The following is a 26221-nucleotide window of genomic DNA, read 5'->3' on the forward strand; positions in this document are numbered from 1 at the left end:
AAATAATAATTACATAGCACTGTAACACACCTTCTACAAGGGTATTGGTCACAACAGTCATTATACTGTTGGTTCGATCCTTTCTTCCAAAGGAAGCATTCAGCTGATCCATTGAGACCAGGAGAGACCCAGTAGGTTTCTTTTTGATTGCCACTTCAGTAGTTCCCTGCAAAATTCACACACCGATTAGCAGAGACCTCTGGTTTGTTTGCCATTTTATATGTTGTCAGGTTAGAGATGCCACATGCAACCAAGGGAAAAAAAACAGGTCAGGTTTTGTTGTTTGACCAAAATCCCTGTACTTCTTCAAGATCAAGATACCTGAGATAGCGTTACTGCGCTGCAGCAATAGAGTTTGCTATTTAAAAACATAAATCAGGTTACTGGAAGTTGAGATCTCAAGGAGAAGTGTGGAGGATTTCCTGTGTGTTCTTCACACAGAATACATGTCTATTTAAGACAAGTTGAAAGATGTTCTAAAATCCATCAGTAGGTTGGCACCCTTCTGCTCTATTTGCACAGTATTTTACTCCTCAAGCAGGCTGCCCTTGTGTGTAATGTGATGGCTGGGACACAAGAGCCCAATTGACACAGACCCCTTGTACATTTTGGCAAGGCGCTTAAAAACAGTCCATCCTTTCTCCCACCTTTTGTCCATCTGGTCTGTTTAGATTTCGTGCTTTTTAAGGCTGGAAATGGCTTCATGCAATTGTCCTAGTAGAGTGGCACCCTGCCCTGGTTAATCTTAGCTTCCATCGCTATAGATAAATTCCTAATACAAACCAGCCCTAACAGAAGAGAGATCTGCTGCAGTGCAGCTGGTGGGGGAGAGGGAACAAGGAGATTAGTTTCTCCTGAATTCATATTGTCCACTTATACTCATTTTTGTTCCCCTTAGACATTTCACTCCCTTAATTGTCATAAGCAGGGGACAGAGCAGAAACAAACACTTTATTTCTACACTGGTATCAGCAATTTGCAACCTTAGAGAAAGGAAAGACCCTACATTTTAAAGAAAATTTGCACAAACTTTTCTGTAAATTTAACATAGGCGCAAAGCAGGCAAACTCTATGCTTCTGTTAAAGCAGAAGAAAGCATAGGCAGTATTTCATATATTCATCTATCTACTGGAAACCAAATGAAAGATGAGAATAATTTGAAAATAAAACATCAATAATCAAGGGGATGGTGTATATTCACAAATGCATTTGCAGTCCTGAACCTGCATCTTGGATTCAGTAATCACTTGACCCTGTACGCCTATGTAACTTTGCAGCTGCACATGTAAGCAGGACTAGACCTTTTAAAAAGTTTGGCTCTTACATGCTTAACAGCTTGACCTATGCCATATTAGAAGCCCATGCATCAGATGTAAAATGGAAAGTCATCGAACAGATCCAAGAGGTAGCAGGTGAATTACCTAGGCCACATACAGACAGTTTCTCCTGGGAGAGTTGCTGCTCCCTGGAGAAATCACAAGTGTGCAGATGTTCAGGATTTTATTCCAAGAGCAAAAATGGCTGCTCCAAGAGCAAAATAACCTGGAAACAACCGGGGTTAAATCATTACTGGGAGCTTTCCCTTGAGAGAATGAATGAATGTCTTTATACATTCAGAGCTTTCCATTCAATCAATTTACAACCCTCCAGATGAGAACATGAGGCTTCGAAACAGCCCCATTTCAGCTACCTGAATTCGGAAGAGTAGGGATTAATGATCTGCTCCTGAACACAGGATTCGGTTGCTCTGTTTCAAAACCCACATCTGAAAACTGGGGTCACAAGAGCTCAGCATCGAGCATTCCTCATAGATAACAGACATTTCCCCACAGGGGCCCACTGAGAACAATGGAGCTGACAACACTTCAAGACATACAGCAGTGCAATGATTTAATACTGCCTGGTGCCCTGTGCTCTCAGTGCTCATTTAAGTCCAGAGAGAAATCTGGATTTTGCTAAACAGGACAGCTGTAATTATTTGCCATGCATCACACTAGTAAAGGGCCAATCCCTTTACTTGTCCCCTGGGTAACCAGTGGGGCAAGGCTTTTCCAGGGAGTCTAAAGGAGTTCTTATCTTCTTTCAAGCCCCTTGAAAAATCCCAGTCCAAGTGTACTGTCCCTGACTTAAGTGGGACCCAGTCCAAATCCATGAAACATTGTGTGCTGCTAATGGATCACTGTCTTGAACTCAAGAAAGGAGTTTGGTGTTGGTGACTGATGCACAGTACACACTTCCCACAAAAGACCTTTGTTTCTCCTTTCCCAAGGATACAAGATACATACTCTACGAGTAACTGAAGTATCCGTCAACTCAACAGTTCCTCAGCTGTCATGAGGTTAACTGGTAGCTGCATTGTTTAACTCCAGTGACAGTAGGTTACCAAAAAGAACCTCCAACCAGCATACCCAGCATTGCATTATATCGTCTCTCTCATGCATTCATCATGCAGATTACAGTTTCTATCATTTCCATGCTGTGTTAGAACGAGAACTAAATATTGAAAAAACACATTTTACTAACATGCTAACTGGAGCAGGCGGCAGTAACTGAAACTTAACAACTAAAGAAAGGTCAGTAAAGTCTCAGGGAAGAGTCAGGGGTTAGCAGGTATTAATTTAGGTTGCAAGAATTAAAACAATTAAAAAAAACTGCTTGGAATTTTGAGACAGCATCCAGAGCCATTCTGGAAACTATGGTTTTAGACAGGAAGTGACTCTGTATTTTTATCTTATCTAAGCTCCCAAATCAACTCCAAGTAGATTGTCTACTTTCTCATTTGTCCTGCTGAGATTTTTAAGAATGAATTCTCTGACCCCCATTCATTCACCCCTCTTGTTTTAAAAAGTTACTGTCAAGAGAAAATAAAGATATTAAAATTATGGTGCAAAAAAAATCCTACATTATGTTAAGTTTTCCCTTGTGGAAAAAATCCTGTAGGACTTAACAGAGATGAAATGCCACAGATATTCCTCTAAGCAGCCTACGGAACTCAAGGGCCTGATTCTGCAAAGGACTAGTGTACTTGTCTGCAAAAGGCCACGTGCAGAGATTAGATTACAGGATTAAGTCTTGGAAAGAATTATACTCTAGACCTAGAGTTTCATAACGTGATTTAAAAATTATATCACTAGGCTGCCTCTGTTAAATTCTATAGGATATGCACACAAAGGGTGAGATGATTAAAATAGAAGGATTAACAAAAATATTTTCCAACTATCTAAACTGATAGTTTCTTTTTCTGCATTTCATTCAGCTTGGACAGTGAAACTAGATGTGTAAGGGTTTCCTCATGTTAACACTCAGTTTCACGTCTCGTTATTCATGCACTCTTGCCGTGCTGACAGTTTAAAACCCAAAATGAAACTGTTTTTATAGAAACTTTTCTCTCAGTTCCATGAAAACATTTCATTTATACTAGATTTTGCAAATATACATATACAAAACCTAGATTTTGGACCTGCATTTCTTGACAGTGCCCTGCCTGAAGCTGCTTTCCGCATTTCTCTTAAGCCTTGTTTCTCCCCAGAGGTCTGTCTTACTCCCTGACTCTCTCTTTTGTTTGAAATTTCACTTTCTCCTTCCTTCACTTTTTAGGCCCCAATCCTGCAAGCTGATCCATGTAGGAGGGTGAAGCCTAGAAGCTGAGTACTTATGGCAAGCAGCACGCCTTTAACTTAATCTGGTAAGGACCAAAGAATTTGCCCCAGGGAGAAGCAATGGCAGGATCAGTGTCTTAGAACATAACATTCTGTCTCGTCTTTAATTTTTTTTTTATTTAAATTTTCTCTCCATAAAGATTTCTTCATGTTTAGTTGAGTTTTAAAAATTTCTCCTTTCTTATCTATACCCTTTAAATTCCCCAGCACTATTCCTTAGCCATGGGAAAAACTTCCAGTAAAGCCTGATCTGTTTTTCCAATGCCCCATCCTACTGAGGAGTCAACCCTGAAAAATGGCAGGCCTCTTTTTATTATTCCCTTAGTTAAAAGCTCAATTCCAAGCCTTTTTTCCCAGGAAGCCAGGAGAAGGATGTAGGTCAGTAGGTTAATTTAAGAGGGAAAAGAGGGAAACTGAAGCATGGTAGTTTTTAATCTGGTACAGACTATGCTGTCTGCGGTTAGACAAACCAATTTTCATTCCATCAGGGTGTCCATTTGGCTTGGAGACCAGCATACAGGGAAGCAGAAGAGGGCAGATCACCATGCCTAGACTTTGTGCTCATTGACTTCCTTACACTGTCATCAGTAGCTGCCTTATCTATTTTCACCTCAGGCAGAAGGCGGCCCCCAGGTACATTGGATGTGGGACCGCCGATGAGAGACACCACGCCGTTGCAATCAACTGTGCTGTTCCTTTTCACATTCCGACGAAGGTTTGGGAAGATTCGTGAGGACCGGCTGCCCTGGCTGTAGCCACTGTAGCCACTGTAGCTGCTTCTCCGATCCCGACCACGAATAGGGATGAAAAGGGAGTCTCTCCTGCCTTCACTCTCCTCCACCGTGCTGTGCTCGTCATCAGCAAACTCATTCTCTGAGCCTGGGTCACGGAAGCGCCCCTTGTAGCTGAAGATGCTGCTCTTGCTGTTGTGCCGGGAAAGGAAAGGGGAGCCAGGAATGCTGAGGAGGGACTGTCAGGGGGAAGAGAAAGAAAAATAGTGCAAATGGTACAGACACAAACAGAACAAGATCAAAGGATGTCATAATTCAGTGCAAGCACTTGTCTGTTGCAGCTGGGTTCATGCCATTTGCAAGGGGACGTTTATCTGCATCGTAGGAAGCACTATTACTTAAGTTTAGTCACTCCCCAAAAAGTTTTGTTAGCATGGGTAGATCAACCAGGAATGTGAATGAAATCATCCCTCACACTACTCAGTCATGCTAGCAGATGCAATTTACTAACAGCAAAGAATCTCTTTTCTGTTTCAGAACTGGTTAACAGCTCCCTTGTCAAAAGCACTCTCTTGCTGGTAAAAGCCAAGACCATTTTCACTTCGCCAGAAAACTCCTCTGAGCCAGCACACTACAGAAAGCTTTCTAGGGCAGGAACTGATTGGTCTTCCATGTCTGCCCAGTGACGCTTTCATCCTGTTTTTGGTCTCTACGTAGTTACAGCACAGACACAAGTAACCCCGGGGAACAGGCTCAAAAGAGAGGCACAGGGACTGCGCTCTCTTTTTGCCTCTAAAAGGGCTCCTTCAAAACAAGGTGAACCTACATCTGCAGGGCACTGTGGCAAAAAGCACCCCTATCTGTTGCTTTCTTGCTGGGCTCTAGGACAAGACTTCAATCCTGAACTCCTTCGCTCGATCACCTTCAGCAGAAAATAAAACTCTAAGAAAACTATATAACCGTAGCAAGCTGGGTACAGTTTTCAAAAGGCCTAACCACTTATGCTCCTGACTTTTAACTGAAGTCACCTGGGTAAATCTACCAACTTCAGCGCTTCTTCCAATTTACACTGCTTCATCTACAGGACTGGACCCAAGCATCCACTTGATCCAATGTCAACCAAAGTCAATGGACTGATCTCCTTGATATGCCATGTGCACTGAACCAGGCCCCAAAACAGGAAATTGTCCTGAGTGGAAATGAATGCCCCTTTATAACAGCAAAGAATGATACCTGGTTCATGATGGAAAATTTCCTTCCCAGCCTGTTATCTGGCAGCCTGAAGGCCTTTCTCCTCATACCATCCTCCGATTCAGACTTGAACACTTTCTCGTTGTCGCACTTTTCGTCACCTTCTGACAGCTCTTTGTCCTTTCGCTTCTTCCTCCGGTTCCGCCGCTCCTTGGCGCTCTTAGAACTGAGCTTGGAAATCTCAGAGGAGCTTCGAGACACCCTGCCCCCACCATCATCCTCCACAGCATCTTCAGAGACTGTCCCTGCTGAAGTGACCATGGCCGCAGCCTGAGGGAAGAGAGAAGCACTATGAATCAGTTAGATTAACTCTCCACAGACCTCAGAGAGGTAGGAAAAGGGTTTGGGGCAAAACAGTATCCGTCTCACAGGCAGAGGCAGAGCTGCCACTGCAGGAGGCTGACCAAGGACCCTGGCCTCTATTTTCTGCTCTGAGAAGGAATGTGGTCTAATAGGCATAGAACAAGACCAAGGGGCAGTGCTCCTAGGTGCTATGTTCTCTTCTTGGAGAAGTTACCAGGGACTTATGGGTCTGCAGACTACCCTTGGTTCACTACATAAGCTTTGAGCAAGAAACTTCACTTCTTTGCCCCTCAACTCAATCTCTGTGAGGTGGGTAAACTGAGGCTTACCTGTTTCACATGGGAGTTACCAGGCTTAACCAGAGACCTTGAGAGGCTTTGATAAAAGGTGCTCTAAGACTACAAAGCTAATATAATAAACCAGCAGTTACCCAAGGACTTCACCATTACCAGCGTGCCATACATCTAGAATGTCACGGGTGCAGGAGAGATCCAACAAGGACACTTCTGGCTACAAAAGCACCAGCCCCTGCTACTTGAGTGCCCTTAAAAAAAAAAAAAAAGACCAGTAGGACAAGGCATGTGAACACAATGGAGAAAGGTCTGCTTCCATCCCAAAGAGAGGAGATATGCCCAGATACATCATCCAGTATAAGTCTATTTTATGGTAATATGACTCTGCCCTGCACCTGAAAGGGAAATATCTATCTGTTAAAAATTATGAACTTAAAAAACAAAACAAAAACACTAACCTGTGCTTCCTCTTGCTGCTTTTTCAGCTGTTCCAACATGGCCTTAAATTCTGCCTCTTTCTGCTCTGCTTCCTCCAGCGTGGCCTGGTTCTGCTCTTCATAAGCCATGGCTACCACAGCCAAGATCAGATTGACTAGATAGAACGACCCCACAAAGATCACCAGGACAAAGAAGATCATGTAGGTTTTTCCCGCTGCTCGCAATGTCTGAAAAGAGACCGCCATTTCCTAATAAATCCCTTGACAGAAGAATGACTACAACATGGACCTGGGCACCTGATCCTAGGCCTCCTGACACGGATGGTCCTACAGAAAATATACGATGCTGTATGCACAGCAGGTTATCTAACATCTTAGCAGGTCCCATGATAAAGCATTAGGATACAGCACTCCCAGTCAACTTAGGCACAAGGAATGAAACGTCTCTTCCTACTCCCTTTAAAAGCAATCTTGATGCAATATCAGGCAGGACTTAACATTACAAATCTGACCGAAGAAGACATGTTTAAAGAGAGTCAGAAGCACAGTTTGAAATGCAACACCAACTCCTTCAAACAGATGGTGGTTCAGCAAGATGACAAACTGCTACAGAAGTCTGAACTGTTCTTACACATTATGGAACCACCCTGCCCTCCACAGCACCTGGATGCCCTCTGTTATGCTACAAGAGAGTGTCAGCAAAGCTGAGGTGCACGTCCCGTGTGCAACATACAGCAAGACTTTTCCAGCATTCACAAGAGAATCTGCTATAAGCTTTAAGAGCTGGAACTGCTTTTGTAGGATGAATCCTGCCCAGAGTGCTACCATTTTTCCTCTCCTTAAAACATACCTCCTCTAAAGTCACACAATGTACTTATGGGCACTCATTTAGGGTACCATAAACAAGAATACAGTCCCCTCCCCCTGGCTCCTATTTCCTCCCCAAACAGAGAAGCAATACATTTACTTACTAATTGATACAAGTTTTCCCAAAAGTCCTGAGTCATAAGGCGAAATAAAGCCAGAAAAGCCCAGCTGAAAGTGTCAAAGCTTGTGTAGCCATAGTTTGGATTCCGCCCTGCTTTCATGCACGTGTAACCCTCCGGGCATTGACTGCAGAAAAGATACAAGATGTCTCAGGGCATCAATATTGAAAAAGCCATAAGGACAAATTACCAGGTCACTTGTTCCTAGAGGCTATAGGGACTTCCACAGGACCAGGTCACAGCAGTTGATATACACTTTGATTTCCATGTGGGCTGCACCAGTAAATAAAGGTGCGTTGACAGCCCTAGAGTCTGGAACAGTGGCCCACAGGGCAAAGATAGCGCGGCATGAGGCTGGGCCTGGAGGGCCTAGCAGCTGACTCCTTCAACCCAAGGGATGACCTGGGCGAGCCTACTGGAGACAGTGGAAGATTTTCTATGCAAGTCAACAGGCGAAGAACACAGTGGCAGAGACCAGCATCCAGGAGGCAGGCAATGCCACTTGTGGTGGGGCAAGGTCATTCGAAACAGGCACTTGCTCAGTGGAATACAGACTGAGAAATGCCAACTGATTTCCTGATCAATGCAGAATTAGTAAAACAGTAAGCAGCAACTAGGCTGGACTATGACCAGTGATCTAGAGGTGAGACAATTTCAGAGAACATTGCCAGCCATCCGAGCCTCCCAGGCCTTCTGAATAACCTAAGGGTTCAACAAGCAGGTGGCTGAATTTACCAATAATATAAATTCTTCTTCCTGTTCCTACCCTTTTTACTAATCCATCTCCTCCTTAAAGTCTCTCTAACCGTAAGGGTAACTAACACCTTTGTTTTCTAGTAAACAGAACTCTTTTACAAATATTAGAGAATACTGTAATCTGTACCCATATTTAAATCAATTACTCTTCAGCTAATTAAAGATTAGGGCTGGGATTTTCAAAAGGAGACTACAGGCAAAAAGGAACACAGGGTAGTATTTCTAAAAATACTGAAAGGACCAGATTTTTAGACTTATTTAGGCACCTACAGTCCTAAATGACAGGAGATAATAAGAGGTTAACAGGAGTTGTGCTCTTACTTTACATAGCCTCCTTTGAAAAATCCCAGCCTATGATAAGATTGGTCCTTTTCCAAGTAAGCTGAGGGGAAATAACCTGTTTAGTGCAATTTTCCATACAGATCAGATGCTTAATTTTAAGTGGTGCAAAGTGAAGCAGAAAAGAATATATTTTTACAGTTACTTTTAAGGTATAACACAGCAATGCAGCAGGTCTGTACAACTGCTTGGCATCAGGCACAATGTATGCAGAGTAAAGATACCATTGCAGATGGGGACTGTACAACAGAAGCTAGCAACCAAAGAGAACGGGCTGCAGGCAACCTCCTCAGCCTCTGCTATCATTAAACTGTTGATGAAAGACACTCTTAATTTGGCTAAAACTCAACACTTACCCTGCATCCGAGCTGTTTCCACAGAGTAAAGGATCAAGGGCCCCAGGGATTGTGTAGAAATTTGCTAGGGGGGGAAAAAAGATTTAAAGGTGTTTCCATGCACACAGTTATGGGTCTGAGCATTTTGCAATACTACAGAAGCAATGATAAAACCATCATCTGGATTATTTTCCTTTAAATAATTTTAGCTGAGCTAAACAGGCCTGACTTTGAACACCTCCCCGTAAGCCAACACAACAGTTGAAATGGAAATACAAATGAACTGCTGGCACGTGGGAGCAGATTAATACCCAAATGGGGAAGGAAGCTGCAAAGACCTGGAGCCAGATTCCCCAATACCACTCATCTTATGACATCAATTGCACCAATGGATAGGTGCAAAGGTTGATACAAGGTAGTGAGGAATCAGGCCTGTAACAACATCCAGCACAGGTTCAACTCAAGTGAGCACTACATGGAGACAAAAAATGGGCGGACGCTTGAGCTTCCACACTTCACTAAGCAAAATTAAGTGTCCACAAGCACCTTTCTTGACTCAGGATCATGCCCAGGTGTTATTCCAAAACCAGCTTTTGCTTATGTTTGAAGAGTATCTGGGCACACCCATAAGCATTTAGGATTCACTGTTCACACAGGTGACTACCTCCACACCTGAAGTCAAGATACTCATCACCATATGAACCATTAAAATAATTGTGAACAATGTGAGAGTGCACTGAGTTGGTCTAATAAAAGATATCAGATTTACCCAAAGAACCTTTTCTGCCTACACCCCAAACACTGGAGCTTGGAGGCTTTTTGGCTTAACAGTGCCAGTAGAGTCTGTCATGGCTCCAGAGCTACTGCTCCATGCTGAGGGGATAAAGGCTTCTGTGAAGTTCCCACTCCTCACAGAACCATAGAAAATAAGAGTTGGAAGGGACTTCAGGAGGTCACATCTAGTCCAACCCCCTGCTCAAAGTAGGACCAGCCCAACCAGATCATCCCAGCCAAGGCTTTGTTTAGCCGGGTCTTAAAAACCTCCAAGGATGGAGATCTCACTCTATGGGTAACCTGTTCCAGTGTTTTACTATCCTTCTAGTAAGAAAATTCTTCCTAATATCTAACTTAAACTTCCCTTGCTGCAACTTGAGACTATTTCTCCTTGCTCTGTCATCTGCTACCACTGAGAACAGTCCAGCTCCATCTTCTTTTGAACCCTTCTTCAGGGAGTTTAAGACTGCTACTGAATCCCCTCTTAGTCTTCTAGCCCAGTTCCCTCTGCCTCTCCTTGTAAGTCATGTGCCTCAGCCCCTGAACCATTTTCGTTGCCTTCCCCTCGACTCTCTCCAGTGTGTCCACATCCTTTGTGTAGTGGGGGGCCCAAAACTGGACACAGGACTCCAGATATGGCCTCACCAGTGCAGAATAGAAGGAAAGAATCACTTCCCTTGACCTGTTGGCAACACAGCTACCAATGCAGCCCAGTATGCTGCTAGCCTTCTTGGCAACAAGAGCACACTGCTGAGATGCTTTTCAACTGAAAGGTACTGCATAATCTGACTCCAGGGAAGGGAGAAATGAAAACATATTCCCCTTTTGCAAGTAGAGTATGACAGTGGCTAGTATGAATCTGAATCAGTATTTGCAAAGGAAAACACTGAGCTTCGTTAGGTCCAAGATGGGACGGCAATTGCCCTTCTTCTTTGGAATAAGGAAGTAACTGTTCTAGAATCCATTTTCCTTGAGGTATGAGGGGACTTACTGTATTAACCTTAATATCTAGCAGAGGGGAACTGGACCCTTTTAACCAGGAGGATTGCCTCCTGACCACTGCTATGACTGTGAACCAGGAGAGAATATCTGTAGCAGCCACAACTACTTGAAATGTGGTCTTAGCTCCTGATTGTTCTTTGGGTACAAGGACTAAGAAGACTTCTTGCAATTTTGCCAGTAAAGAGTCCACAACATTGGTAATATGCTTATAGCTGAAGAAGTTGTACATGGCAAAGAGAGCCTTCTGAACAGCAATTCTGATGTGAAGGAACAGGCATTTCATCCAAAGGTCTAAGGATTTAGGCTCCTTCTCTTTGCAGTAATCTCAGTGGCTTTGCCATCATTGGCAGCAGCCCCTACCAGAGAGAAGCGTGCAGGATGTAGCACACTCAGCCCCTCTCAGGGCCAGAAGGCTTCAAAAAACCTATTAACTTGTGGGCAGCCTCACTGACTTCCTCAAGGGAAATTTGCATGATCTGGGCTACAGAATGCCTTAAGTCCTGAATGCCCTGAAAATCTTCACAGCTTCTGGGGCAAGAGTCATGGCCCCAAGAAAAGAAAGAGTTCAGACAGGAGCAATAGAAAAAGCATAGAAGGGTAGAATGGAGGGCTTCAAAAGGGCTATAAGCTGCAGTTAGCATGAGTCAAAAGAGCTAAACTGAAACAGGTAAGGGAAATTGGGGAGCAGGAAGCATGAACCATCTTTTATCCCTTCAGTGTGGGGTAGGTATAAGAAAACACAGGGCCATTAATACATCTGTAGATGAGGCAAAAAAAATCTCTGAGCCCAAGTGCTTGTGACACAGGCACCCAGAGTGAGGATGTGCATACAGACAGCTACTTGAAGGAGACCTACTGGTTACAAACAGACAAGCTCTGGCCATCAAGTTTTTTCTGCAAATACTTGCATTCTTTCTAAGCCAACTCTGACTGACACAAAGAAAAGGCTCTTGGAGTCAGGAGTGGCAGGTGCATGGGGATGCTACAAATAGAATGAAAAAGGCAGGGGTTGGGCCCAGGCTTAGTACAGCCACAACTCGGAGGGGGACAGAGAGCACTTGTGTCCCCCGCTCTAGTGCCTGGAGCCTCCTTGCTGCAGAACCAAAATTTAATAAACTGAATGCACCAGCCACTCCAAGTCCTGCGTGTGTTTAAAGTGGAGTTGTACTTTGGCTATGCTGTGAAGGGTGGGACATGGCTAACTGGGATTCTGCAGGGTTAAAAACTCAAAGAGTGTTTTACAAGTCTGATTAACTTTGCCTGATTTCTCTGGATATGATAAATTACCTGCAATGTTATAACAAGACAGTTTCTATTTGCAATTGTCCACCTTTCTATACAGACTACCCAGAGAGCAACAGGTACTCTAGGCTCCTCATTCCCAAGGCTGGAAAGATCAGAGACAACTATTTTTAAAGTGTTTAGTAATTTTGGATGCCCAAGTTGAGACACCTTAATAAGACCTCATTTCCCAAAAGTGCAGAATGCCCTCTTCTCTGAGCCAACCCTCTTTAAGGTATTGGAAGCTGGGCACCTAGAATTACATGTGGACAACAATAAGTCATGTATAAAAGAAAGTCTTTAGAGAGCATTGCTGTAGAAATACCTACACTTATTGCTGGTGTATTCCGCCCAGTCAAACCCCCTGGAACCATTTTCTAGGAAGGTCTCATTGAGGTTAATTGGCCAAATCACACACTTGTTCCTCAAATTGCCCATAAACAGTTGCAGTCCAATCAAAGCAAAGACACTTAGGCAAAACACTGTCAAGATCATTACATCAGATAACTTCTTCACAGACTGAATTAGGGCACCCACAATGGTCTTCAAGCCTGCAGAGAAAACAGAGCTAGAAATCAATTCCACATCATAATCGCTCAAAAAAAATCAGATATGTTGCACATTCCATTTAAAAACATGCAGCAAAAAGATTACTGCTCAAGAATGGCCTGGTCCATGAGAACAGAAGCACTGTAGCCATCTATACAGGTTTTCTCTATAGTTCATTGCTTATGGCAAAATACCTTGGTTCTGAGAGAACCAAATTAATGCCTAAAGGATTTCCATTGACTCCAGTGATTAACTAGGAAAAAATGAGACCCAGGTTTTAAATTCAATGAAAATCCAAAAGTTCACTCTTCAAAATATAGCTATACAGCATATTGAGGAGGCCATGGGACAAATGGTAGGACTTATCTGTACACAACTGTTAAATTAAAGATAAATTGGTGAAAAGCCCTGACTGAACATACATATATGGGTTTAAACCAGATTTATATGGTATGAGCTAAATAGAAACAAGCCAAGCCGAAAAGATATCAGACTGCACACAAAGTTCCACCTGTTTAACTAACTCGCTTTAAAATCCCAGTTTTAGTTAAAGCAGTACAACTTTCCACCGAGACTGGGATTTTATCATTTCAGTCTGGTATAAGAGAACTTTATTTATTCAAAAGCTTCAACATGCCCCCCCCCAACACACCACTTTTCCTCCCCACCACAATAAATGTTTTTGGTATTTCATAAACTATGTGCCAAAGCTGCAGAGAGTGGCTGTGTATAAATGGACATCATGGCCATAGACTGTACATGCACACAGCAAGGCACAGAGAAGTCCAAAACAGAGCTCTGCCCGTATTCCCAATCAGTCTGTTCCACACAGGTACCATCTTTGAACTCAGTGGACATTTTGCATGGACAAAGAATGCAACTTAACTCCTCCTAGTCTAACCTAGGAGAAAGGTGTGCAGGATCAGATGCAGAAGGAAGACAGGGTTAAGCCAGTAAAACAAGCATATCTAACATCCAGTTGGACTATCTTGAGTTCATAGTTTGGAGAGGGAGGGGGAAGACAGGCAGAAGAGTTTTCTTATATGTGGGGCCTGGACAAAATTTTTAAGGATAGTTATAGATAGCCCAGAAAATAACCCTGGGACACTCCCTCCTCTGGCAACTCCCAAATCAACTTTACTCTGATTACAAAATAGAACAGGTTTTTTTCCCCACCAAGCTGCCAGACCCCACAACTTCAACAGATTAAAATAAAAGCCACTAGCATCTTTACTTAGTAACTAAGAAAGGGGAAGCAATGCTTCCCACCAAAACAAATCCAATTAAAATGAACCCAAGATAAAATACTTGTAACCACCCTCCCCCACGACAAGCTCCACATCTCATTTCTGAGAGACACAACAGAGAACATAAAAGTGCTCACCGATATTAGATCTTAGATTGAAAAACAAAGGACAGTTGCTCTAACTGCTCATTACAAACAAAAAGAGATAAGGCCTGATTCTTTTGGCACAAGATAAAAGGAGCTCTACTAATGCCAATGGTGAAGCCCACTGGGTAGGACTGGCACTGGTCTCACATGGCAGAACACGCATGGAGGCAGGCTGTTGACCACTCTCTTTGCAAGCTGCGGCAGTTTCTCCTGGTCTAATATCAAAAGGAAGCAGCCTCTGAGCATTTTCAGTGGTTGCATCAACTAGGAATCCTTGCTTAGCCTTTCTTTTCCTGTCATTCACTTTGTGAAAACATACACTTCAGTTGATTTTAAAATGCCAGGCGATTCTCCTCTTTCTGCTGTCTTCCTTCTTCAGCATCAGTAAATCAGACCCTTTTCCAATCTTCAAAATTTTACTTGCCTCTAATTTCTGATCTTTAACCAGCAAGGAAAACAGTCTTCTTTTTCTCATCATCTTCCTCATCATACTAGGAGTTGGATAAAAAAAGTATGCCCAAGCCAGTAAGCTTCCCCCATGACTACTCAACACGGATGTCAACACCCCTTGCAACACATCTTATCACTTGCTCTGGAACAGATGCACCACACCAGATCTTCCCATGGGTGTATCTAAAATAATTCCCCACCAGCAGCAACGGCATGTGACTTTCCATTGTTTCACAGGAAGGCTCTCTGGGTCCCCTCAAATGTCTCATAAACTCCTCAACTACCTCCCTAAATTTATCCTCCAAAATATTCTTCCAAATCATGAAGGTGATTTCACTTCCTCTAGTCTCTAACAAGAGAAATGGATCATCCCAGATAATAACTCTTGAAATTCTGATAGGAGACACTCCACCCTTAAACATATGTAGTAAAGTACTGCTACTTTTCTTTTCTTTCTTTTTTAAAAAATCAGCCAGACCAATAACTTACCCTTTTAATTTAATTCCTACTCCTTTACTTCATCATCATAAAAAAACATTAAATGAGTCATTAGATGGTCTCATTTATTAATTTCTTATTCCCTTGATCTACTGCTAGGTTTGAGCACTTTCAGATGCATTGTATTGTTCTCAGACCAGGCATGATGCTCATCCCCTGGCTTACAAGCCATTAGTACTCCTCCTATCAGTATTCCCATGTCACTGTACTAGCTTTTTCTTCCTTGCTGCTTTAGCTGCTTCTTTGCAGGGCTAAGTTTAGAGACTCCACAGGCAGTATGAAGACCATGCATTGCATCTTCACTGCAGATCCAAAGTGTACAGGATGTTTTTGCCTTGGGGAGAATTAGACTTTCACCCCTGGCTCAGGCCAGCACACCAGCCTCTTTTAATAAACTTGATAAGCAACCCCTCTTATGCTACCAACAACCTGATGCTACTGGAAGTGCAGCCTTTTGAATCAGATGTGAAAAACAGAGCCAGTGGCTGCCTTCAGTTGCTAAAAGTCTGATGGCATCTTTATCCTACAACGGTTATTTGATAGCCCCTGCATGAAGCAGATTAGGCTAGTTTCAACCCAGTGATTATAACTGCTGCCTGTCACTGCTGGCTGTTTTTAGTAGGGTGCCCAAAAATTAAATGGACTGTGAAAAATCAATCTACCCTAGACAGGAATTGTGCACCCTGATTCAAAACCTCATGGGCAACTTTCCCTAAACTACACTGCACCTGTTTGAGGATTCAGAACTTCATCTGCTGCAATCATAACCAGCAGCAAATTCACAAGAAAAAAAGTTAAGAATGAAAAAAGATCAATCCAGAAGTTCTGTTCATCATTTCCAGCTGGAAAAAGCCTCACAGGCTGCAACTCTGCTCCCTCTGAGCCATTAAGGTCTTTCCATCTCAGCTTATAGTGAACTTGCCTCTAAAAATGTTTGAATACAATTAAACTCCAAGTAGGCGGGAGCTGAATCACACGGTCTTCTCTTTTCTCCAGGACTTTTTCAGACTTCACACAGATTTACAGGGGCCTTCAGAAAATCTCAGTGCTAAATAATGCAACAAGCCGAAAGATTTATGAAACTCTGTACATTTCCATCCGTAGTCAGGGAGATCATAGGTGCTGAGCACGGTACATACAAGGCAGGTAATCACTCCAGAGAAATTTTTTTTCCAGCGATGGAAAAGGGTCTTTGGCAGTCTACAGATGGTGTCCTCTTTTTGGATCATGCTGCTGGGATGATCTCTCAAATGGTCAAATGCCAAGGCTACATAATTTACCGTATTTCAAAATGATGGCCAAGTTATTAGCTGTATTACTAGTAGTAGCATTTAGGCTTCAGCTGAGAGTGATGGCCCACTGCAGCAGGTGCTGTACATACTCATAGTAAGAGACCCATAAAGAAGTTTACAACAGAAAGATAGATAAACTGCATGTTTTCAAGTGCTAACAGATCCATGGGTATTTAACGTTCACTCCAAGCATCTCTGCTATTTCAGTTCAATACTGTAAATGCCAGGGTGTGACATTATGATGGAGCTTTATCTCTATTTCCAGAATTCACTTTTCTTGATCTCTTTGTATACAGTAAGGTCACAAATGGAGAAAGCGAGGAGGGAAGAGTATTGATCAAAGTGTATCTGAACCGTGTGCAACTTATCAGTCATCAAACAGTATGAAGGAAGTTGAAGAACATGAGCCGAACCCAAGCACAGGCAGAAACTTTACATCATGCAGTAAGTATGAACTACAAGCTTCAGCTAAGCAGATTTACCTTCTGATCTGCAAGCTTTAAGACATTCAAGAGACTTTTTCCTGAGACTAACCTTTGCAATTATTGTTGGATGCATTTTAAAGTGTGGGTCCATGCTGTAACTTGCTACAGTTCATGCAGTGCTTAAACAGAGCATGCAACTACCGAGTGGTCCGAATGAGTAGCTATTCATCTCTAGGGAGATACTGCACTGAAGTGGAAGAGTCTTGTTAGCAGTTGTCCATTTGACTTAGGCACTCCAAGGAGCTTTATTGCTCTTAGTTCCTCTACAACCAATAGACAACTTTAACAATCTGTTCCCTTCAACAGCCTCACTCTTGCACACACATCTTTAATGCACGTAAGGTGTAACTGTCCATTGCCCCACACAGTGAACAGCCAATTATACCAGAAGAGTTCTGCCTGACATGTTTTAAACCTGTGCCTTACTGTCCAGCCCATATGCCTGGAATCACCTCCATGAATGAGGGGTCCAGTTCAACCCTAAGCCCTGTTTGGTGCTGGCTGACAATGCACAGGTACCTGGCACCAACTGAAGTATGTGCAATTCACCTGTGCATAGTCCCCAACAGGAAAGGTTGGGACCAACACATTCCTTTAACATGGGTCACCAAACCTACAGATAGTAGTGCCTATGTTACCATTAATATGGGATAGGATGGAGCTGGTGATGTAGAGGTAAGGGTCTACATAGCCTATTGCTGAGGCACTAAACTGTATAGACCCCTTGCCCCTGTGGAACATTAGCAAGCAACATATCTCCAGCTCTGCATGATTTTATTTTTATACTTGGTCTAACACCCACTCAGGACAATTTTAATTATTTATAGAAGGTTTATTTAGCACTTGTCACAATGATAAGATGATTCTCTCTTTGGCTCAGTGTGACGTTAGACATGCTGAAGCATAAAGAGAAAGCTTTTCAGATTTTAACATAATCAAACATATTTTTGGGGAAGATCCCCTTCAACCTTGGAGTCCATAGAAACTAATACACTAACTCTCTCAGCCCTACAACCTGCCCTTTCCAGTCTCAGTGAATGATGAGCAATCCAGCAGGTTAATTACATAAAGGTTCTGTGCCCAGTTCTTGGTGGTGGGACAAGGAAAGAGGTAGTCTCTTCTGGGTCTGAGCTTTACACAGCGAAAAGCAGGAGTCATTCTGGACCAGGTTCAGGTTCACATGAATGATGAAACTCTGTCTCTTTTTAATTCTAGGCTTGAAATTCAATACAGTTAGCACTGTAAAAAGGCAGTAAAAGCACAGCCACTTCCAGCTGCAAGGTTATCACCTCCAACTGAGTTTACTACAGGTGATTCAGCTGGAATGCAATTCTCCCTTCTCCAAAGCACAAGTCCCTGCCAGGGAAGCTAGAAGGGAATCTTAATTACATGTTAGTAGTATGGGGTCCATGACACACAGCTGAACAATACTAATCCTTTTCAGAGAGAGCAGTAGCGCTCTCTTGCACAAATAGCCAAGGCACTACACTCTCACACTAATTTCATCCAGCTAGATAAATACAAGAACACATCTTAAAGCCACTTTCTGTTTGAGTGAGGCAGTTGTTTAGTCATTGTATTGGGCTGACAGCATCACAACTGTACTGAAAACACATTATTATCAGTAATAATGAGACAGCTGTTCCTCCTCCAGTGTGCATCTTAAGCAGCTGTACTGCCAGGCACCAAAGGTGGCTAAGGAAGAGTATTCATTTTAATTAAGAAAAGTTCTCTGTCATTCAATGTAATAAAAGCAGGCTACATGTAGAAGCACCATGCATCAGGCAACTGTATAAATAGGTAGGCTTGGCAGTCTGGAATGGGAAGAAAATGATTTGGCCCTCCAGACACTTTAGTTTCTTTCTTTCTTTCTTTCTTTTTTTTTGCAAAAACCTATGCAGCAGTACACTGGGAAAACAGCAAGATTTTGCTGGTGACTTCATTTTGCTAAACCCAAAGGAATACACTGCCAGTTAAAAAAACAGGGGCACATGTCCTATGCTGGAAAAGTTCAAGAGACTGATTCTCTCCTTGTTCACACCAAGACAAAAAAACTCAGCAGAAGTCAATGCATTGGCATGGGGTATGATGCCCCTAGAAGTACGCAAAGAGCATTTGCAGAAATGAGATGATGTGAAAAGACACTAAAGAGTTCCTTTGAGTGCTTTGCTTCCAAATTTTAGCCCCAAAAATGGTAAGCTTCCAAATGCACATGTACTGAAGAAACCTCTTAGGTGAACCCTGATCCTCTGATCACCCTGATGATATGTATGCTCAGTAAAGATTTCAGTGGTGAGGAGAACAGTGGAATACATGGAGCCCGGGTGGCCACCCCCTTCTCATATAATGTCTGCTAGGTCAATTGTATGGCATTCTAAACCTAAGACTATCGATAAAACTGGTTTCCAGTATTCAGAGAGAAGATCATTTTGGGGTCATGAAGCCTAAGCTTTCACATTATTGCAGGAGCCCCAGAGGACTCCTTGGCATGATCTGATGCATGTTGACTTCATCCACACCTTGACTCTACCAATGGTGTTTCACACAGTAAATCTGTTAGACAGAACAGGCTGGGTGAAAACTCCAGGCCTATGGGATAAAGGAGTATCAACCAGGTCAGAACTGTCCCTCTAGCTTTCAGAACTACAAACTCTATACCTGGCTTTTCAAAGACATAGTAATTGTACAGGATTTGCTGGTCTAAAGTAATTAAGTACCAGTGTAAACTACCCAGCAGTTACACAGAATATATAATAGTTCCAAAGGTAATTGTGCCAAGTAACCAGAACTGCAATAATCCTGTGTTTATTCTGTGGCAACTGGATATCTAGGAAATTATAATGGCCATACAGGGGTGGATCCACGAGGGTGCGGTAGTGTGGTCACACCAGTTCACAGCTAAGGGCTCTGGTCTTGGATGCCTTATACAATTGCAGTGAGCTCCCCACCATCGTCACACCCCATTTTTTGCCATCCTGGTTCTACTACTGTGGCCATACCGGCCATGACTAGACTGAAAACTTCCCACATCGATGCCATACTGCTCTGCATGCACTACCCCCCATAAAGAAGTAGTGAAATCATGTCCACGCAACACTAAGGGTGGACTAATTATCCCTGCTAATTAGCCCATACTCAAGTATTCAGCACCAGCTGCTTTAGATAGCAGACAGAAATGTGATACTCCACCTCCAATCAGGTCTTTAATTTCTAAAAATTAGGGAACAGCTTAAACCCTGTAAGCAGGTGGTTAAATATCCCTTCTGAATTACTTTATCATTGATAATTATGACACTGCTAGAAATTCACACTATCCACATAAATGTCCAATCCCTTTTTTTAAACAGTGCTAAGTTCTTGACCTTGAGTACTTCCTGAGGCCATGAGTTCCACGGGCAATCTACATGCTACCGGAAAAAATACGTTTTGTATTAGTTCTGAATTTGTCATTTTTGAGAGTGTTCCAGTTCCCCCAGCTCTGATCATCAGATACGTTATCCCACTGGAAGGTAGTGCTGCAGCTCTATCTAGAACAGCCCTAACATGTCAGATGGGTGAAGAAAAGTCTTTGATGCAACAAAAAAATATATGCAACCTGAACTGGTGAGTCGACACAACCTCTCCCCCATCGGCTCCAAAATATATCAATTCATGCTCTCTATAAACATTCACTTGGATTGTCAGAAAAGACAACACAAGGCACTTGGTGCTTTACATCCTCAAAATACTGTGCAAATACTGATTTATTAAAAATCTCACACTGGTGAGGTAATTAAGTAGGTAACTACACCCCATGTTGTACATCGGGAGATAAAGCACAGAAGAGGGAGAGTTTCAGTCTTGATTACCAAGTGGCTTCTAAATTTGAATGCCCACCTTTAGACCTAAAGTACCTAAAATTTCAACTTGAAGCCATTTGAAGCTGTAGGGGGTTGGTGAAGGTATCTTGTTAGTCACCCAAAATTAGAGTTGCATCTCTACTGGCAGCTCCAGAGAAAGAACTTTGCAATTGTTAATTGTTCTGTCACAGCATCTAAAGGGCCTGACATTATTTCCTTGTATCACTTGCTATTCATGCAGACTGCAAAGCCCATCAAAAATGTCCCAGTGTCATTTTTGAAAGGTAAGTGGTAGGAAGGAGGGAAAAAATACAAAAGAAAGAGAAGCACCCGAAACACCAGGCTTAGTGCTTAAACGGTTTCTCACCTGGAATAACAGAGATAGTTTTCAAAGCTCGGAGAACTCTGAAAGTTCTCAATGCTGAGACATTCCCAAGGTCCACAAACTCTGTGACATATCTGCAATGAGGGAGGTCACACACAAGAAACACAATGACAATACACACACCAAGAAAACAACAACTACAGACAATGCAATACGTCACTCACAGGGGCCTGACCCAACAGCTAACATCAACCGGAGGCTGCCTTACCTGGAATTACAGAAATAGTTTTCAAAGCTCTCAGAACCCTGAAAGTGCGCAGAGCTGAAACATTGCCTAGGTTTACAAACTCTGTTATATACCTGCAGAATTAAACCAGAGTTAATGGTACCATTGGGGTCACCTTCCTTTTAATATAGTTGTTTGTAGGAAACAGCTTGTAATTTAAAAGGCTTCAGAAATTGCATTAAAAAGAGAGAACTAGACAGACAGACAAAGCCAAAACATAGTTTTAAAGCATTTCAACGCTACAGGCTAGTTTGCCCAGTTGCGTGTTTTGCTATTTGTGTTCTCTCCTATTTGAAATCTAACATTTTGTTACTATTGGACCCAAGGAAAGCATTTAAGAAGGATTTTGCCAAGGAAACTAGGCAGTTTGGAGAGAGCACCTCCTCGATTCAATTCCATCAGCTGTATTTGCTCCACTTTCCTCCCTGCTTTTAACAAAACGTCATCATCCCTTGAAGTTATTAAAACCTTTCATTCACAAACTTTTTGGATGTTAATTCCATAGCCCTTCCCACCTCTTCATAAGCCACAAGTAATACAATCATACAGCAACCTTTATGGGTCAGGAAGGAAAAAACTTTTACAAGACACCAAAAATTTAGTTTTCATCTCCAGTTTAAATAACAAATTAAAATATCATCATGCCATAAGGCATCTGGGCTTCTTGTTACTTATCAAACCTGGTAGGCAAACTGATTTAAGCAAAGGAGGAAAATATGAGCTGGGAGAAAAGAACGTAATGTGCAGTAGGCTTCATTTTTGTCATCCTCTGCACCTCTTCACTCACCCATGAGTACTCAACATGCAGGCTGAGAAAATCTTAGTATGTAAACCAAGGTTCCAGGAGAAGTGACCAACAGAGTATTTAGAAAAATTCCTAGATCCCAGCCCTGTGCTCAGTTCACTTGAACATACCACCACTCTTGCACAGGAAGACAAAACCCTCCCTCTGCAGAGGTGGGCATTCAGAAAGTTATTAATTGCGTAAAATTTGTCCAACTTGGAGTATTTCATCAGCAGGTGCAGCTCTGCTGACTTCAGTGGAGTTGTATTTAACTCTGTGTCAGCACTGCATGTATCAAGTGAAAATTAGGAGCCAGAATCTGGATTTTAACTTTTTTGTGAGTCTTTTAAGATTTGATTGGCTTTAACCTCCTTTCCCCCACCCCTGAGGAGTCAGCTCTCCCACACATTTCATTCATACCCCAAGTCTAACTGGAATAACTTGAAAATTCAACTTACGCCATCATGATGACACTGAAATCTAACCAGTTCCATGGATCACGCAGGAAAGTAAAACCATCTATGCAGAAACCTCTTGCAATAATTTTCACAAGTGATTCGAATGTATAAATACCAGTGAACGTGTACCTGTTAAGGAGGATGAAAAAGAGAACTCTGTTACAAATAATAAGAAGCAAAAATTTCAATCAAAAAGGAAAATTAAGGTTAACATATATAAAATTTATGAGCCAAGGGGATACTAATGCCCAATCCCACTGATGTAGAAAGGAGCAGAAGCAGGACTACCAAATAATGACAACAAAAAATTCTGGAAGAACTTAAAAATGGGGGAAAGCAGAAAACACTTTAGAGAAAGCTACAATCCCCTTACACTCCCCCCACCCACAGAAAAAGAATTAAATTAAAAACACCCGGTACTTACTCCACATTCTTCGACCATTCAGGTGGGTTACTAAAAGTCATGAATACACAGTTGGTCAAAATAGTGCACATAATGATCATGCTAAATACTGTAGGGCAAAGTCAAGGAAGAAATGGACACTCTTGTTTGGCTATTTTAGTCAGTGTCAAAACATTTCCCTAAAACACACTGCAGTACAAAGATACTTTAAATGAGAATGATTTCCAGGCAGAGACTTATTTGTTATGGGCTACATACAAGGTTTGGGATGCATCCAGCAATCACAAGAGACAAAGAAAGAGAAACAGATTTTTTTCACAATTTTCCCCATTCACTTGATTTACATGGGCTCCACTGGGCTCTCTTGTCATGTGGGTGCTCTCAGCCCCATAGCTTTCACATTCATTTACTGTCCTACAATGCACTCCCACTCTGCTTAGGTAGCACTGGTACATTACACCCACTTTGTAGCGTGAACAGTTGATCAAGGCACTCAGCAACAGAGAATGAGACCTGACTCTCCAAAAGATACGGAAAGACAAAGGCCCAGACAGGAAGTTCAACATGTTCGCATACATTAACATTCACGGTAAGTGACTATTTAGAATGGGTATATGCAGCGCCCTGGCAGCAAATAGAGAAGCAGGGATAAATGCATGAAAGCATTCACACATACCCATTCATATACTGCCACCACACAGGGAAAATGAAAAATATTGTCCTTCACCTCTCCCTAAGGTTAGGGCTTTTTGCTGCTAAGTACTAAATGAGAAGGCTATAAAATTATATTGTAAGCAGAGAAAATCAGGTACATGAATAAAATATAGAATCTCTACCTCATATTTCATAACATTTTACAATCATCTTTTAAATGAAATGTTTCCCCAGACAATTCCATCTACAGTCAGGAATCTCGAGACATGATTTGCTGGTAAATGAAGTAACAGAGCAGCACTGCATTACATCATTTGTAATGAAGAAACCTAGCTGGGATTTCACTATGGGGAATTTTTAATATCATGAGACATGAGGTACAGTTGATAACATGTGTGTAAATGCAAAGTAAATCCTACTGTGTCAGAGCTAGCATGTTAGAAACCCAATATTCATCTCTGGTTTCTGATTATGTACACTCTGCTGAACATGTAAACACAGTTACCTTGCACTAGCAGCTAAGTGTTGAGGTTGAGTGACAACCTGTCCAAACTTGTGCACTTGGAAGTCCCCCAATATGTTTGCTCACTGCTGCAGGTACAAACGTGTGCACAAGAAAAAAGTGAACACATCTAAAAAGCATTACTCAAAAAACAAAACAAGGTTTTCTCAAAGGCAGCACAGGGCTTTCTTACTTTTCTGCTACAAGAAACGAGGGGAAAAAATCTCTTTGGCTCTTAAAATTGAAGACCATTCAGAAGACTGTGACTGCTTCATTTTAGTCCAATTCTGCGTCTTTATAATCAACAGAAGTCTTTCCACATACTTCAGTGTGCTTTGGCTTAGGTCCAAGTTCCAACGACAGAATTTTCACCTCAACCTGTCCAGATACACACCCATCAATGAAATATCCCTTGTGGTTGGGTTTACCAGACAAAAGATGAGCCAAAAGGAATCCAGTTCCATACCCAGACCTCAACCTATGTTAGAAGTACTTGTAGATTGAGCCAACTTGACATAGAAGCCTTTAGGATGTCACAGATACAAGACTCAACTAGGTCTACATTACAGTCACTTTCAGAGTATAAAACTGGGAATGACCAGACTACCTAGACCAAGTTCATCCAGAATTTTCTCTTTCAGTAACATAAGCATCAGACACTTCAGAAAAAGTTCCCAGAAGCCCAGCATGGTTCATTTTGGAATAACCTACCCAGACAGGGGAGTATGAGACACACCAATAGAGATGGATAGAACATAATCATAAATAAAAGCACCCTTGGCTGTATTTCCAGCTCAAAATCTGGTTAAATATACTGCCAGCTAGATAAACCTCAGTACCTCCTCTTGCGAAGAATAACTGAAGACCATTCCTGTTCTGACATTTTCCAGTCTTTGGACATTGATTTGGAGAATGGATACAGGTATACACAGTGTACTGCAAGTCTTTGTAAATGAAGCGTACCTGGTGTGTCATGCCTAGAGGGGGTATAAATATTTATTCATAAAAAGTTGCTGCTGAAGTGAACACTATTCATTCAATCCATCGGGAAATCCTGAACCAACTCCATCAAGTGCAGGACCATGCTCTATGTACATAACAGTTGAGCAAAGCAGCAAGACAACAGGTTGTTAATTACATTTCTCAGCAAAACAAGACAACAGAAGAACAGAAGTCAATTAATAATAAAAAGGATATGAATGTATCAAAATTTTAATAGCTATTCTCCTAAGCAGATTAAAAGGACTTAAAATGTACAAGGCAGGTGTGGCACTAAATCGGAAGAGTGTTTTCCCTCTGTTTAGTACTACAAAGGTCTGCAGAGAAAGGAAGAAAGAAAGAAAGTTAATGCGCATGAAAATCAACGTGTTAAACACATAAGAAAAAGATAACTTTCAATGTAAGAATTATTTTTTGTGAGGTTTTTACGATCTTACCCTTTTAAGCAGTTTTCAGTTATGATGCAATGTACATACCATGACTTCATTAGCTGTTATTACCTGTCTTATGGTAGTTTCTAGAGCCCAAACCAAAATCAAAAGCCCACTGCACCAGACAGTATGTATAGGTAGGGGCCATCCAATCTCTGCCCCCAAGGGCTCACAATCTAACCACATATGAGAAACACAAAGGGTGGGAGAAAGGAAGTACTTCAACCCTCATCTTACAAATCGCAAACCAAGACACACACAGGTGAAGCGACTTGCTCAAAGTCATAAAGCAAGACAATTCAGTTCTTGGCTCTGCTGCTGAGACCTCAAGTCCTAGTCCAGCGCTTCAAGCACAAGACCATCCTCCTTTCCAGTGGTGGGAGCTTGTCTGCATTTCCCCCCCTCCAACCTCTGGTAATAACATTGCCACCATGCATCACCTTGTGGCAAGATGGTAATTCACTACCCGCTTGAAGCCCAACCCTGACAGAGCTGAACAAGCCAGAGGTCCAGTAAGGCATGTCTGTGGTCCACTGTGCATCCTCAAGCCATAATTATGTATTTGCATTCTTTTATTCTCCTCCCCAATTAGAGGTTCATTAGGATTATTTGGAAGTGCTACAGTTCCTCTCCTGGTGCTTGTATTAGCTGGGAAATAAAGTGGGTAAAAAGTGCAAAACCAATCTTATTCTACTTAAAGTTCACCCCTCAAACTAAGCTGCTCAT

The 26221-nt window shown here is 42.2% G+C and overlaps 1 protein-coding gene across 2 annotated transcripts in view; it reads right to left on the reverse strand.

The window, feature by feature from the left end:
* SCN8A (sodium voltage-gated channel alpha subunit 8) overlaps nt 1–26221 on the reverse strand; it is a 70695-nt gene that overhangs the window by 31928 nt on the left and 12546 nt on the right. The window contains exons 2-12 of one of the 2 annotated variants that reach the window (XM_019556476.1): nt 25263–25381; nt 22931–23020; nt 22507–22635; nt 21021–21112; nt 12477–12698; nt 9112–9175; nt 7646–7787; nt 6696–6902; nt 5624–5911; nt 4270–4629; nt 31–166 (exon numbers count right to left, since the gene is read on the reverse strand). In XM_019556476.1, coding sequence (XP_019412021.1) covers nt 31–166; nt 4270–4629; nt 5624–5911; nt 6696–6902; nt 7646–7787; nt 9112–9175; nt 12477–12698; nt 21021–21112; nt 22507–22635; nt 22931–23020; nt 25263–25381 — 1849 coding nt within the window. Of the gene's footprint in view, nt 1–30; nt 167–4269; nt 4630–5623; nt 5912–6695; nt 6903–7645; nt 7788–9111; nt 9176–12476; nt 12699–21020; nt 21113–21246; nt 21339–22506; nt 22636–22930; nt 23021–25262; nt 25382–26221 lie in introns of both variants that reach the window. The other variant, XM_019556477.1, reaches the window with a different exon arrangement.

The sequence above is a fragment of the Crocodylus porosus genome, unplaced genomic scaffold (genome assembly GCF_001723895.1).
Source record: "Crocodylus porosus isolate Cpor-Errol unplaced genomic scaffold, CroPor_comp1, whole genome shotgun sequence".
In the NCBI taxonomy this organism is placed as follows: domain Eukaryota; kingdom Metazoa; phylum Chordata; order Crocodylia; family Crocodylidae; genus Crocodylus; species Crocodylus porosus.